The following is a 16,203-nucleotide window of genomic DNA, read 5'->3' as shown; positions in this document are numbered from 1 at the left end:
TTTGTCAGATACTGGTATTTTGAGTTGTTTCTCAAGACCTGGCATTGGAACATCTGAAGATGATAACTGAGCCAGATGCGGCGCAACTTCTTGTAAAGAAATTGTCGACTTCCCTCTGGTAAGAAGCCAAGGATGCAGCAATACCATCAAAAGGTCGCCACACATCTCCTAGACCTGCACAGATGTGGGGGGAGTTTTAAATGATAAAATTGCTGATTTTTAATTGTTCTTGATACTCTTTCTGGAACCAAGCTTCATGAGGGGTCTCAGGTTTTCGAGCAGTTGAAGCTAAACGACGTTCCAAGGCCACACTATTGTGCCATCATTGCAGAATATCGAGCAGAATTTATCTTTTCTTCTCATTCTGACTAAGACTGATGTTTTCTGCAATCCTTGCTGCTTCCTCTTTCAGCACATTTACACGCCTCATCACATCTGCAACAAGACTAATTAAGGCCCAATTCCATCATCAAAGAAGACAGAGACAAATATCCCATAAATAGGAAATTTCAGGCCATGTTTGGTTTCTGTTTTTAAAATTGTTTTCTGTTATTAAAAATAAAAAAATTTGTTTCAGTTTATGGGTTTAAATGTTTTCAAAAATTTTCTCATATTTTTGTTTTTTAAAACAAAAAATGGAAACAAGTTAGAGCTATTTTCGTTTTCTTCTTTTATTTTTAAAGCACATTGTATTTAATTATTGTAACTTACCTTCAATTATGGTCAACCACTATCATAGGTCATCAACATTAAACCATTGGCAACCACCACTGTCGGCCTCTTTTAAACTCTCAAATTGTTTCAAATTAAATTAATCAAACAGATATCATTTTATTTTGTTTTGAAAAATAATTTTTATAAAATTGGTTTACAAAATAGTGTTTTGAAAACAAAAAATGAGACAAAACCAACAAAGCCCTTCATCATTTATTCTGTCTTGTAGGCAAGGAAAGAGGCATAATGATAAAACCAAAAAAACAACCTGTGGTAGATCCTGAAGAGTACTGAGCCACAATTCCTCCCAGAGAACATAAACATTGCTGAGTTCATTTATCATTAGCTGAACATCCTGAACCAACCTAGGGTAAAGTTCCCTCTGCATGGTAAAAAGTGGGTTTTAGTAGTCTCATTCTCATACAGTAAGTTGAATGGGCAAGCTCACTAAAAATTATTCAAAAGCAATAATTGCTCTTGAATACAGCCAAATTAACGAGCGTATATTATGATGAATATGTCTGGTCGAAACTAACAGGTTCATATCAAGAAACTTACTGAACAGAAAGCTGGATTACCCTCTTATTTGTCATTCAACGTTTGAAAACAAGCTATTGAGTGCATATCATGATGCCCCTTACTACAATCAGTCAATGCTCCAAACACATTTGAGAATAAAAAGCAAACTTCAGATAGGACTTCTACTTACGCTAGCAGGTCTTCAGTATTCTACAAAGCTGGGAACATATTTTAGCATGCCACCCAAGCCTTAGGTAACGAACCCGCCAGAATAGAATGGCAATTTGGATTTTGGATTCACAAAGTTGAGGCCATGAGAACGGAAGAGGAATAAGGTGCATCAGGAACAAACCAGGATACACAGGTCTCATTTTATTTGCAGAATCAAAGGCCATGGAATAGAAAAGAATGATAAAAGATATGGATGGAAAGAATTATGTTTACTATAGTTAATAATGGAATAGGAATATGACAGGTACCTTAGCTACTAAGGCATGAAAACCAACCCACTTAAATACCCTATTGAGCATCCCATGCCACTCAATATGAGACTTGGTCCCATATTACCCAAGTCTCCATAAAATACCTTTCCAATAGTTTGTTGGGTAGGATAAAAATAATGAAGAAATCAGAACAAATGAGAGCAAGATGACAAAAATACCTCTAGCCGAGGAAAAAAAAATATTTAGTTCAGAAATTTTTTAATTAAATTTAAATTTAATTTCCTATAATCCAAGAAATTATAATTAGATTTTATAAAATTTATGATATAATTTTTAATATTAAACTTTGTTAGTATTTCATAAAATTTATTAATATGACCACTTTTATATTATTATAATATTGCAAATATTTATTATTCATATTTACAAAATGGATAGAAATAGTACAATTGCCAAAAAGGATGGCTTGTTATCTCCATCTCCTCCTTCGTGCCAATGGAAGGAAAAAATGAGCTCGAAGTTCAAACCCTTCAAAAAGCTTTTATACTATGTATCCAAGGGCATATCTGGTAATCAACTTTTTCCCTCAGATATTTTATTGTTGACACCAAAACACACAGTAATCCAATTTACCACTTCTTTCCCATTGATCGCAGAGCACGCAGTGAACCAAACATATTAAGGATAAGCTATTCACCGTTTCCATCTCCATCAAGCTACTAAATGGGGCCACACTTGGACTTTTTCAGGTTGAGAGGCAATCAAAGAATAGCCAATTTATGGTAAGTAAAGACACAACCAAGAACTACTGGTAATTATTATTATTATTATTATTATTATTATTATTATTGCCAATGAAATTTACTAGCAATTATTGAAACATTTGCCCTGCAGTAATTTAACACCCAATTATCAACATGACGTGAATGGAAAATAAAATTTTGAAAATAAATACACCATATCAAAGAGAAATTTTCAGTACCAGACAACTCAGCACATGATGTAGCTCTTCTGAAGGCCTCTCTTCATAAGCATTAACATCACTAGTGTTGGGTACACTATGGAACAGGGAGACTGCTTAGCCAGCATAATCAGTAAGCCCTCCAGATGCTTCCGGATCACTTGTTCATGGTGAGAACTTATGCGAGCAAATAATTGAGGGGTAACTTCCTACAAAAGACAACCATAGAATTCCATAAAAACTATCCTCTATTGAGAAAAATGAAGTAATTAGAAGTAAAAATGCCAAGATCCAGCATGCAACCTGCCATGGCAACAAAGGGACAACCATAAGAGCAGATTCAAGCGTATCTTTCAACTCCACACCATAATTGAGAAGTATATGCAATATGTACAATATAGCCCTCAGAGTGTAGCTTCCAGTCTTTTGCTTCAAAGACTCATCATTTGAAACAGGCATCTGATTCTGGCAAAGCTGGGTAGATGAATAAGAAAGATATTGTATATAACCATAAGCTGCATGCCCAAACAGGGACACTCTTCTCCTCCTCAAAGACCACCAAATGTTGACTAAGTCATCCAAAGTAGATATTACATCAGATTCCCGGAGCCCAAGATTTGCATTTAACAAACAAATTTTTAACCGAGAAGATAGCATGACTGAAAGACTTTCCCCACCACAGTTTTCTGCACCTGGTGCCGCAGCCACTGTTTCAATAATATTCACTAACTGCAGCACTAATGTTGTTAGAGGGTTGTCGCTATTTGATTGCTCTTGTGAATCAAGCCAAAATTTCCAACCTTCTTGTTCATCTTTGAAACATTTCATATCACCCTTGTCCTGTAAAAGGTTCAAAATCAATGATTTAACCTGTTGTACCTCATCCTTAGTCAACTTAAATCTCTCAGGTGAAACTTCAGAAATAAGTATTGGAGAGAAGCACGAACGAAGGGCAGCTTCATTATTATTAAGTTGTGAGTCCTTGGCTTGCTTGAAACACCAAGAGGCATAAGAAATCCATGACTTGCCCATGGTGGGGCAAATGCAAGTAGACAACTTTGTGGATGTGCCAACAATCTCCTCAGTAACCTGACCCACTATGCTTAAATCTCATATTCTCTTCATTGCCATCCTCATCAACTGAAGGGATTTCAGCCCTTTCAAAATCTGCAAGTATGTTAAGAACTACATTATTGGGAGTCCAATCAGAATAATTTTGCCTCAGCCACTTTGCAAGCTTCAAGCATGCTCTGGCCCTCAGAATCTTCTCATCAACGTCAGACATTCTATAATCTAAAGAAACCATACAAGGACGCAACAATGACCAGAGGTTTGTGAAAGCATCTTCAAACTTGTTTTCTGCATACAGTAGCAGAATGCTCTCATACTGTAAATTTAAAGAGAGAAGATCACGATGCCTCTCTTCAGGACAACTGGATATGCAATCTTTGAGACAGTTTTTCAAACGATTTGCCAACAATAGGTTTCTTTGTCTTCGGGCTAAATTCAGCAAATTCATGCAGAGCTCCATACAAACTGAAGAAGTTGAGAACATTGCTTGGTATACTCGAAGAACCTTCAACCATGGACTACAATCTTGACGGATTTTGCTAATAGAAGATGGCACCGACTTAATATAGGAATTTAATATTGACTGAGCATGTTTGGCCTCGTCATGTGTTGATTTAAGCTTGCAATCCTCTTCTAATAAGAAAATGCAGTGCAACTGAACAGCAAGAGGTGTTGCTTCAGCCAACCCTTCAAGTGGCAAAATAGATAGAGGCTCCTCCAACATTGATCTAGCCTTCTGCAAATCAAGAATCACTTTATCACTCTTTCCCCCCTTTTGGAAAAGCAATGATTGCAAAAGCATCTGCTCACTCCGTTGCAATGCTATTTTTGGATCAAGGGTGAGTTCACTGCTACTTTTAGGTGTCAAATCTAGGCAAGACCAAGCAGCCTGGTAATCACCCTCATCAAAGCGTGCCAACGCATAGATTGCATTAATTTCATTTCCAGCCATAGTTAGAGCCCCAGAATAGCTTTTTCCAGCATGCTTAGAACGAAGTAGTTGCAGCTCTAATAGCCAACTTTCAAGAGATTTCCAATCTGATACAGCAGTATAACTCTCAATTACTCGTGCAATGACAAATTGCACACCATCAGAACCAAGAGAACTAAGTGACTCCTCTGTTTGTAACAAGTGAGTAAAATGAGCAGCAGCACTTTCATATTCACCTCTTGCCTGATATACAAGCCCTGTTATCCATGAAAGAGGGCTGGCTGTGCCAGAGTCATTGAAGGATTGGTTATCATCCCCAAATAAGGAAGAGAATGTTATTGAAACCCAATTTTGCAAGCCAATCAAAGACTCTGGTTCAAAACTCCTGCAAAGAGATAGTGACATGTGCCTTAAAACTTTTAAGACATCTGCTTTATACCTTCCTCTGATACTATGTAAGTTCTCAGCTACTTGAGCTCTTGATTTTTCCTTCAAAGCTGACATGGAAAGATTTTTCAGCTCCTGCAAACGTAGAGTGCAGTATTGAATAATAGCATCATTGCAATGTAGAGCCAATCCAGCATGCATCATTGGTTCACATATACGAGAAAACCACTCTTCACAAACTTTTTTGTTAGCTCGAAAGAACAAAGAACTCTGGCGGGTAGCAGATGGTAAAATGACAGAACCCTCATATGCATTATATACATTTTTCTTTAGAGCCTCAACAAAATCCAGCAATAATCTCATTGGCAATAGATGAGCACCAGAAGATCCTATCATGCTTAAATTTCCATCATTTTGCTCATTATCAAGATGTAGAAGGTGAGCAACATCCAAAAGCATGCGCTCTAGGGCAGCGAATGTTTGAGCAGGTCCACCAAGATTGGTCCTAAGACGCGTAGCAATACAATACCTAGCAGCTTCTTGTACAGCCCACCAGGCACCAGCTAATGAGTTGACAGAACATATTCTTTCAAGAATGTCTTCATCCACTTTTACATCCAACCATACAGCATTAGCACCAAAAGTTCCAGTATCTTCAGGCTGACTAAAAATAGAATCTCTTGAACTCTTGCAGCTGTGAATGAGCCTCTGAATCCAGGAAGAAAGAGGCACCTTCCATCTCTGTGAAATGAAACTTAAGATAGACACAAGTTGTTGTGAATGCAGTTGCAGAGGCAGCTGCTTCAGGGAAAATACTTGCTTCCAGTGCAAGTTGGAAGCATTGCCTAAGCTCAGGTTAACATGCCTAAATCTCCCATAATCATAAAGGCCACAAGCATATACAGTAGTAGGCAAAATATGGGCAAGTAACCTCACATATGCATCCCGTATCTCAACAACTGGATCACCAAGTTTCTCAAGTATCACTTCAGCTAGAGGATAAAAACACACCGGATGTAAAAGTTTTGCTCGCAGAAACACCTCTAAAGTTATTGCAACATGTGATCTCACTTCAATTTCTCTGTCAAATGTAGCACCTAAGAGTGAGAAAACTAATTTCACTACAATATTAGCATGTCCACATGGTTCATAGGAATAAGCATTTGCATTTGAGATCTCATTAATAGCCATAACAATCTCACAGAACTTTTGGCCCCAATGTAGGGCTGCCAGTTTAACTGCAAGAGGAGACGAAACCTGAAGGCCTTTAATCAGGAGCAAGCTATACTTGGCTAGATAGCCAGTAATCAAAGCTGAATGGCCATCACTTAAATGGTCAGCGCTACTCTCCTTTTTAGTTGGAAATTCTATAAAATCATTATCATAATTCCGGTCTCTCACAGAGCACTTGATCATGAGCTCAATTGTAGTCAGCCTCTCTAGTGACTTGAAAATGGCAACCTGCAACTCCAAGTAAGGTTGAATAGGGATTTCAAAAGGATTCAGCTTTTCCGTAATAAAAGACACCAACTTTTCTGACCTCCTAACATACATGGCAACAATTTCTGTTCGGCCAGTCAAATTGCTATCCACAGCCAAGGGAACACATGCCAGTAGAACTTTCAAATCAAACTTGATTAATGAAAATAATTCAAGCTTAGAAAATGTTCTTGAAGTTGTGACACTATTGAAATCATTTGTATGATGAATTTTTTTTCCTAGCATAGCCTTCAACACCTCCAGCTCTTTCATCATTGAGGTAACTGCTTCATTGACAACTTCTTCATTTCCATGTTGAAGCAAGAAAATATAAGTTGCAGCACAACTTCCTGTTACTAAATGATTTGGATGGAACCGCAGCTGAGAAATTGGTGCATCAAACTGCAATAACTTCTGCACAGATGATGCAAGGAGGCCAAGCTTTTGCAATGATAATAATTGAAGATTAGTTTTCAGAACCCCGTGAACTTGAAAGGATGTAATTTTCCTATATCCAGCATGGTGAGTTGTAGCGTCCATGTTCAAGCTTTGAAATAAGATATCAACAGCAAGAGGATAAAAATTTGAAAATTGTTCACACAATATTTCTGCTAATAGGGTCAAACACTTCCAAAAGTCTTCAATCCATTCAGACCATCCAAATTTTTGCCCAACCACTGATAAGCATCTCAACAAGTGAGGTAGCATTGTGCTAAGGGGTTCACTTATTTGTTCAAGAAGATTCATTTCCAGCAACCCAGAAGCAGTAGATTGCAGAATTGTTGAGAAGCAAGAAAGTAATGCCAGAAGCCTTCGAAATTGAGGTGGGGTTCCAGGTGTTCCATCTTGAAGCAAGACCTCCATGTCACCCAAAACTTTGTCAGTAACCTTAGAGACATAGCCAAGCTACCAACCCAATGTTTCTGAAATTGCAAGAAGCTATCCATTATAACACGCCTTTCTGATTCAGCAAGGTCTGGTACCAATGCCCATCCAAGAAGGAGGTCAACAATGTCTGGAAAATGAGGTTGAAAGCTTCTTGAGAATTTCACCGAGATCAATGTTATAATTCCCAGAAGTCGATGCAATAAACTCAAGGAGGTTCTCTCATCCTCAAAGAGTAGCTGGCATGCTTTGAGAATCGGCAAAACATACCTCTCAGATCCAACAACATCTCCAACATTAAGAAACTCTCGCAGACCATCCAACGCCAATTCCTTAGTCCCATCAACTGCACCAACATTACTTAATAATGGCAACGCCCAACCATAAACCTGTCAACTAAACTTGCAAGTATGACATGGTTCTGTCTTCCATTTGATGCAACAGGAATTGAACAAATGACAGCACAGAGAGCACCATAGGCTATAACTGCTGCCTGACGCACAGCATAAGATCTGTAGTGGGATTTCCCAAGAAGGGGGAAAATAATATTTCGGCAGTCATTATTTGGACAATGAAATGAAGGTCTAGTTCAGGACAAAAGCCTCTCTATTTGCTCATATTAACCACTCAAATAAAATCCCTGCTAAATAATAATGTAATATGCTGAGGGGCGAATTGATGGGACTAAAGCAGTATATTCATTAGCATAAAACGAAAAAAAACAGAGGGAAGAAGCCTTAAGAAAATGCTTGGAGTTCCCTTCTGCCTCTAACACAGTGTCTGTAAGACCTACAATTTGTAACATAAATTACTTCCCACAGCCGATGGATTCTTCTCTTACAAACGGAATGAACCATACAAAAAGCAAACGACTATTTTCACTCAAACCAGTTCAGCGGTAAAGATTAAACAAAAATCGACTAATAAAAAGGAGAATAAAATAAGAAAACGATACGCATAGCCAACAAATAAGACTGGTCAGGCAGACTCAAAATTAACCAATAGCCACAGAAACGGAAGGGGGGTACTTACTTATCAGACAGCAGTTGAGAAAAACCTTGGGTGAGGAAAGCGGCGGAGTGAGTGACAAGGAGCGAATTGTGCGGATATACAATTGCGCGGTGAAGTGAGTTAATGGCAGCGAGTCGAGGAGAGTCATCGTCGTCGGAAGGGGCGGTGGACGAGGATGAATCGTCCTTTGGAAGAGCAACGGAGAGAAGCGCTGCAAGTTGTTGCTGATGATGATGGAGTCCTTGCATCATTGTGTCGAAGATTATGGTTTGCATCTCGTGCTTCTACTCTGACTTCCTCCATATCTTGCACTGCTTCCTGCATTTCTTTTGCCCAGAGCACGTTAGCAAACACGAACGGATGGACCATTCCATGAAATTGCAATGGCGTGCAAGGGAGATATATTGATTTTTTTTTTTAATAATCCGGAGATATATTGATTTGATGATCTTTGTAAAAACTAAAAAGGTGTATCCGTGAAAATTTTAACATCTCATAAATTTTTAATTAATAGCAGACGTTGGCTTTAGAGGAATAGTAAAAATATAAAATTGAAGTAGCATGTATGATAATATTGAGATGACTATGAGAAACATATTAAAAAAAAAATCTAACATAAACATATTTAAAAACAATTAGTGTAACATTTATTAAAGGAAAGTAATAAAAAATTATTTAAGATAATTGTACATGCACATAAAATTAATAAGCAGAGAAAGGCTAATTTTGAACTTCATAAAGAGAAGTGGAAAAGGACCCAAAAAAAAATTTGTGAAAGTTATTAAATGAAATCTCTTAGTTGATAATAGAGTAAAGTATATATTTAGTTTTTTAAGTTTACGCAACATTTCATTTTAATCTTTTAATTTTATAAAGTATATTTTTGATCTTTTAACTTGTTAGTTTTATTTTAACAATGTTTACATTAAACTTTCAAATATTGATAAAATATTTTAGATATTGACATGTTAAGTTTAATTTTTCAAAATAACAATGACAAAAATAATCATTTAAAAGTAACAATGCTAGGGTTAAAAAATTAAAAAAGATACTTTACAAAATTAAATGATTAAATTGAAACTTTATATAAAGTTAAAGGGCTAAACATATACTTTAGCCTTCATAATATTGCTAGAAGGTTTCGTTCAACAATATTAATGATGATGTCTTAAGTTTTTCCTTTTCCTTGTCTGACCAGAAAGATCTTTTAGTCTGGACAAAGGCTAATAATGGAACTTACTTTGTGAAACAAGGTTTCTCTTTATTGAGAAATAATTCTTTGAGCTTTATGCAAGTTTAGGGAGTGGATTGGAAGAAGTTATGGAAAATTGATTTACCTTTTAGAGTTTTGCTTCTGTCTTGAAATATCATTCATGAAGCCATTTCTACTTTTGATATACTACAGAAACATCATCTTCAAATCTCGGCTCCTTGCATTTTTCAACGATGATGGAGAAGAAACTCGAAATCATATTTTTTCCCCCACTGTAATTATGCAAGATTTGTATGGTTTTCATCAAACCTTGCTCTAAGATATAATGAAATGGATGATATCAAATTTTTCCTTATATCCTAAATTAATCAAGCTTTATTAGATAGGGAATGGCTACATCAATTGAAAGAAATTCTTTTGTTAGTCTAGGCAATTTGGGATTTTAGGAACAAATTGAAATTTCAAGATGACAATATCAATCCCATATATGAACATGAAAAGGTTAATTGGTGCTTATCAAGCATTAACTTTTCCTCAACTAACTCAAACAATTCACCACTTCGTGTAGTAAAGCAATGAATGGAGCAGGTTCCAAGTGGATTGATGGATAATTGTTTTTTAAAACATGCAAGAGCTTGAGAAGGTTAGTTCATCTTTTTTTGATACTAGTGAGAAGAGGGACATGAGAAGACATAAGTGCATATTTAGTAAGTTTCTTATTTTTAAAGACTTTTGTTTATTAAATGGCAGAATTGGAAGGGCTAGTATGGAAGAAATCAAGTTCTTTTTTCCTCAAAGGAGTTGCACTCCGTTTTAAAATAGATAACTAATCTTGATGATTTTGGTTACCTAGTTTCTCTATTGTTACTATTGTTTTCATCAATGGTAAGAATTTGAAGAGTACTCTTATTCTGGCTGAAGGACACCCAGCTACTGGCATGATTTGGAAATATATTAACAAGCTACTTCATCTCTTTACATTCTCTTGGTTGGAATTATTGCCTAATCATTGGAAAAAATTGATGATTCAAAATAGCAGTTCACCTATTTGTATGAATTTTCCTTTTCATAGTTAAACTTTTTGTAGTTGTTTGTAATTCAAAAAAAAATATTGTTAAAAAGCTTGGTTGATGATAAAGTACAATGATATCATGTAATCTATATAATCAATTCCACTTAGGAAGATAAAGCTTGTTGTTATTGTTGAATGCATGCGTAATTTGCCTTTTTTATTGACATAAGATATTGATTTTATCAATTTTTGAAAAAATAGCTAATATAGAGTCACAAAAAATAGCATTTTAAATTTTGAGTTATTAACAAATAACTCACATTTAGAACAAAAGGTGTAAACACTTAAGTTTATACATTTAAACTGTCATTTTTCACTTAAATTAGAATTAGAAAATGTTCACACTTTTTTTCTTTTTTTGTTTGCCTGTGAGCATTATATGAGCATATATTTCCATGAGAAGCTCTTGCTCAATAGATCTAACTTATTGGGATAAGACTAGCTTCATATTTTAGATGATCAAATGTTGAACAAAAAAATGATATAACATTTAAGTATTTAATCAATGGTTCGCTTGTTTTACCTTTTTTGTAATAAAAACTATCTTATCTTTTAGAAAAAAAATCTATTTGGTGAGAATTTATGATATTTGTTTTAAATTTTGAAAATAATCAAAATAAAAAAAATAGATTTTTAAGTATTTTGAGAAGTTATTTTGAATAGCTTCTAAAAGTAATTATACAAGGAAGAATGTTAAGAAAATACGAAGACACATGAAAATGACATAAAATTTTAAAATATTAAATAATAAGTAATTTTTATAAAAAAAAGAAATCCAAGAATATACCATAAATTCTAAAAATAACTCGTTATTTTTAAAAAGGCCATTATTTCAATAACAAGTCGCTATTGTTTTTGCAAATTCTAGTTTTTATACTTACTAAAAATATAAACACCTTATTTTGTCTCCAAACCTATTACCCTTTGGAAAAAAATTAAAAAGTAATTTGAAGAATATGTAAATATAAAATATGTTAATATAATGTCATAAAAAATACAATATAAAAATATTTTTTAGATATTAGTAGTCATGGTTAACCATGCTTTACTTTTTTTTTTTAAGGGAAAACACAATCAATTGTCCTTATAGTTTCATCGAGTTGTTTTTATTCTTATAGTTTTTAAGTGTTTTCAATGCCATATTTAATAAGATCGAGTTTGTTCCTCAAATCCCTATAATTTTAGTGTTTTCAACCTTATATGCAACATCTCAAAATTTAACACAAGGGTTAGATTAATTAATTAAGGCATTTAATGAGTTAATTTCTTTAACTAAAGGTTAACTTTAGAGTTGGGAAGGCTTTTTAGGCCCATTGAATCGGGGTTTAAAATAGGATTTGGAGAACTATTAAGTTGTTTTGGGCCCAAATTATTAGGCCTAAATTAAGGTTCCTAAAACATGCCATACACTATGTTGGAAATGTCAAATTTTAAATTATGTAGATGCATTTCGATCAATATAATTGAGGGAGATTTTTTAGAGTTTCAAACGAGAGAACATGAAGAAAGCTATGCTTGGGTTTATCTTGGAGGTAATTTAGAGGATATCTAAAGCTAGAAACACTTTGGGTAAGCTTCCTTCTTCCTTCTTCTCTCTTCTTACTTTTTCTTGGAGTTTTCTTGTGGCAGTGAAGGCCATCCAAAATGGCAGCCAAGTTACGACATTTTAATGGCTCCAATGAAGTCCATAAGTGTTCTTAAATTCCTTTAATCATGAGTTTGAGTGGTTGATAGCATTTAATGCCATCAATGAGGGGTTTAAGATTAACCCTAACGTTAAATAGCTAGATTAAGTTCACGGGGTTAGTTATCAATTATTTTAAGTTTAATGAAAGTTAAATAAATTAATGGAAGTGAGTTTTGTGGTTTGATTCTACTTAGTCATGTTTATTGAAAGTCTAAGACCTTAATTGTAATTAAGGTTAATTAATGACGATTAGTCATTAATACAATTTGTTAATTATTAACTGTAGATTGACTAATTAGAGCTTTTCATGCTTGTTGGGAAGCTTTCTTGGAATCCAAAACTATATTCTTAAGAGGGTAACCTAAAAGTTAAGGTAACTGGGAGTTAAATTTTTGTAGATAATTGTTATTTGCAATTATGAGTTGTATATTATTGATTGTGTTGACTCCAATGATACTAATATGTAATCTTGTTATTATTGAACATTAAGCATTATGTGATATGTGGCTATAAGTTTGTTGATAATGAACCATAGTGGTTGATTTGTTTTTGGTTGTGTGATTATTAAGCTTGATGGGAAGATGGCATTATGACTATTGAAATCTTAATGAGTATTGCTTATAGTATATGAATTAATATGTGTTATGTGTATAAGGATGTAGATAGTGGTTAAGTGATTGAATATTTATGGTACGATGCTAACAACAGAGTATGAATACATGCATTGATAGTGTAATCTTGTACAAGAAAAAAATTGTTAAAGGATATAGTGATGATATGTCATGAAGCATGGCCTTATAATATTGATATGAAATTTAAATATTAGTTTTTTCTCCTTAGCTTGATAATATGTGCATGATTATGAAATAAGTTAATTAAGTTTACATTTATGAAACGTCATCAAGTAATATGAGCATGTTGCATGATCATGGATAGGTGGGATTCCACTCGAGTGAGTAAGGGCATTACAGAAGATCCACATGGTGTAGCCTTCACTGAGATTTGCGCACGATAGTTGACATATTTGATTACAGTGTATGCCCATTGTCAATTAGGGACATAATATGTGAGCACGCTTGCCAAGGATCACAGTATAGGTCATGGCAACTATGACACTCTAGTATTTGAGGTAAAGGAATCCATAGTCTGAGAGTTAGGACCCCTCACAATTAGAGGGTAAGTCTAATCCATTCACACGAGTTGATCCTATATGATTTGATAGTTTTGTAGATTCAGTTGAAAGATATAATAAGAGGAATAAAGATGGAATGCATGTGATCATACATAATTATCAGAATTACATTTTATGCCTTGTGTTTAATGATAAATACCTATCAATACATGTTGAACATTGAAAATTATGTCAATTGTGATTCTTTGCCTTGTGTGCTTGTATTGCCACATTCTTGTATACTTAAATTTATATGCCTTGGTTATTGAGATTGTATAATTTCACTCCTATTATTTAATACTTTTCTAGGAAATAATAAGTACGAGGCTAAAGGGGAAACCATCAAAAACTAAGGAAGTTTAACTTTACTCGTTATTGCTAATATTAAGGGTTTGTACCTGTTAGTAGGTTTATTGCATTTACATGAGTTTAAAAGTTAACTTGGACAATTCCTTGTCATGGCCTTACTATAGTTTTTTTTAATGTGAAATGATTAGGCAACCGTGTGATTAAATTATAGTTGTTAAATAATTGGCATGTTGAATAGTTAAGCATGTGTAGTATAATTGTGACTTACGTTGTTTTATGATTATGATGACTAGTGGCTAGTTTTGGAGGGGAGACACTTGGTTGATAAGTTGTGTGTATGACAAGCATGTTAGCTCTAAGTATTCCAAGATCTTTATTCGGTACCAAATTGAACAGGAGCTATTAGTTAGGGTTCTTAATTATCTGTATGTGGGCACTTGAACCACTTTGATTAGAGGTTTGGGCGATTAATTAGGTGCATTGAAAGTTTAAATTAAAGGCTATCATTACTATGTTATACATAAGGTTGTGCAGTGGCGAATGAGGCAATTGGCTGTGATAGAAATGGTCTCTATACTATTGAGCAAGGTAGATGTGCACTTAGCCATTGTGGATATATGGTTTATGGTTGGCTATGGTAGATAGCTTCTTTTAAGGTTAACCGCAGTAGAGGTACTTTAGTCATGATAGATTATATAAGACACCGAGATCTCCTATATTTATCAAACCTCTCAATTTTTGAATTCCTATATTTATATGTTTACAAAACTTGTAATCAAAGATCTCCCTTGATGAAATTTCTTAGACTTCTAAAGTAATTTTGACTTTTAAGATCAGGTGTGAAATATATAAGCCATCAAAATGCTTATTGTTGTGATATGCAATGTGTTTTATTTTCAACAGTTAGTAATTTTTTATGAACTTGATAATTAGTATTTTACTTACATAAGAAGTACATCATAGTGAAGAAAATAAATTATTTGTCAAAATATGTGTGTATATGTGTGGGGGCATATATTTTTGTGTATTATTGCAAAAGTATGTATATATTGCTACTACTGCTGTTGTTACTGTACAAGCATAAATTTAGCAAAGAGATATTATATGACAATAAGAGTTGAAATTAGGTAAGGTAGAGAGATATTGAGGATATCCTTTGATTTTAATTAGATAATATTTTGACTATTTGTGCTTAACTAACACTTTGTTTAGATTTTAAAATATGACTTATTATATGATTTTTGTTTGTATAGTAATGCTGTTTTATTTTTCTAAAATAGGTAGCACTTTCTTTTAAATGATGAGGTTTAATGGTTCATGCAATTTTTTTTAAAATAAATTAGGGTAGATTTATTTAGGGTAAGTAATGATAATACATAAATTTAATGCTCTCTGTATCCTCTATTAGAAAGGTCTCATACATAATTATTTTATTATATTCAAGTAATAAGAAGAAAGCAATTTAATTTTAATTTCATTTTGATCTAGTATTATATTCTCATAACAAAGAAGGTTGTTAGGAAAAAAAAAGAGAAAGTTAGTTAATTTGTAAGAGTGAGATAGGAAATTAGATATCACTTTCCTTTCCCACCTCGACCAAACAATCAGACAAAAGCATTGTTAAAAACCTATTCTCTTCCTTGTCTTTCTTAAGATGACATGATATTATGTTAAAGATGTTGTCTTTAAAATTAGATTGGACTAGCTAGTTGGATTGCTAAACCTACAACTTGACATGTGTCTAGTTTGATTTTGTATTTTGATGTGGTTTAAGTTGACTTAGGTGACCTAAGTTAACCTAGATCAACCACAAGTCAAGCAGGTTGGATTTTTTAAATACTCATTGTTTTAAGAAAAAAAAAAGGCAAATTGGCAAAAATATCCAACAAGTTGTCAGTTAAAAGCATCCAATAGTCTAAAATGAAAAAAAAAAAGGAATACCCATAACGTTATTTTAATGGGGGCAAGAGTGACCAAATTGTTAGCTATTACTAACCTTTGTTAATTTTCAACATTAAGCCTCTCTCTCCTTGCCACCTGTAAAAAATATGATGCATTAAGCCTCTCTCTCCTTGCCACCTGTAAAAAAATATGATGCAAATCTGAGTATGCTTGCTAGCTATGCATCTTCTTTGTCTCCTTCTTCCTTTCACCCTGTGCAATCACAAAGCCACTACCTATAGGGCTTAAACTTGCTTGGTGATTCCATCATATCTAAACAGTGAAGAATAATTCCAGTCACAATGAAGTAGTTTAAAGGTGGAATTAGTGGTACTTAACTAGTGAACGAGCTTGGAATTAGACCATCCCACAAATGCTTTAGAATTGAAAGGCTATGATGGATTAGATT

The 16,203-nt window shown here is 34.1% G+C and overlaps 2 protein-coding genes across 2 annotated transcripts; both read right to left on the bottom strand.

The window, feature by feature from the left end:
* Nucleotides 1–2,666: 2,666 nt before the first annotated feature.
* Nucleotides 2,667–3,706, bottom strand: LOC129300071 (uncharacterized). Its single transcript, XM_054938596.1, has 2 exons — nucleotides 2,941–3,706; nucleotides 2,667–2,846 (listed from the first exon to the last, which is right to left on the bottom strand). The coding sequence occupies exons 1-2, from the start codon at nucleotides 3,667–3,669 to the stop codon at nucleotides 2,667–2,669; spliced, it is 909 nt and encodes a 302-aa protein (XP_054794571.1). The 5' UTR covers nucleotides 3,670–3,706.
* Nucleotides 3,571–8,659, bottom strand: LOC129300069 (uncharacterized). The gene is given in 4 exon segments (XM_054938593.1): nucleotides 3,571–7,377; nucleotides 7,380–7,775; nucleotides 7,778–7,902; nucleotides 8,423–8,659. Coding segments are annotated over 4 exon segments (4,410 nt in total). The 5' UTR covers nucleotides 8,653–8,659; the 3' UTR covers nucleotides 3,571–3,718.
* Between the last annotated feature and the right edge of the window lie 7,544 nt (nucleotides 8,660–16,203).

This window comes from Prosopis cineraria, unplaced genomic scaffold (assembly GCF_029017545.1).
Source record: "Prosopis cineraria cultivar Desert tree isolate PC_DT_omini unplaced genomic scaffold, ASM2901754v1 PC1416, whole genome shotgun sequence".
NCBI classification, from domain to species: Eukaryota; Viridiplantae; Streptophyta; class Magnoliopsida; order Fabales; family Fabaceae; genus Prosopis; species Prosopis cineraria.
This window is presented reverse-complemented; position numbering and strand designations above follow the sequence as displayed.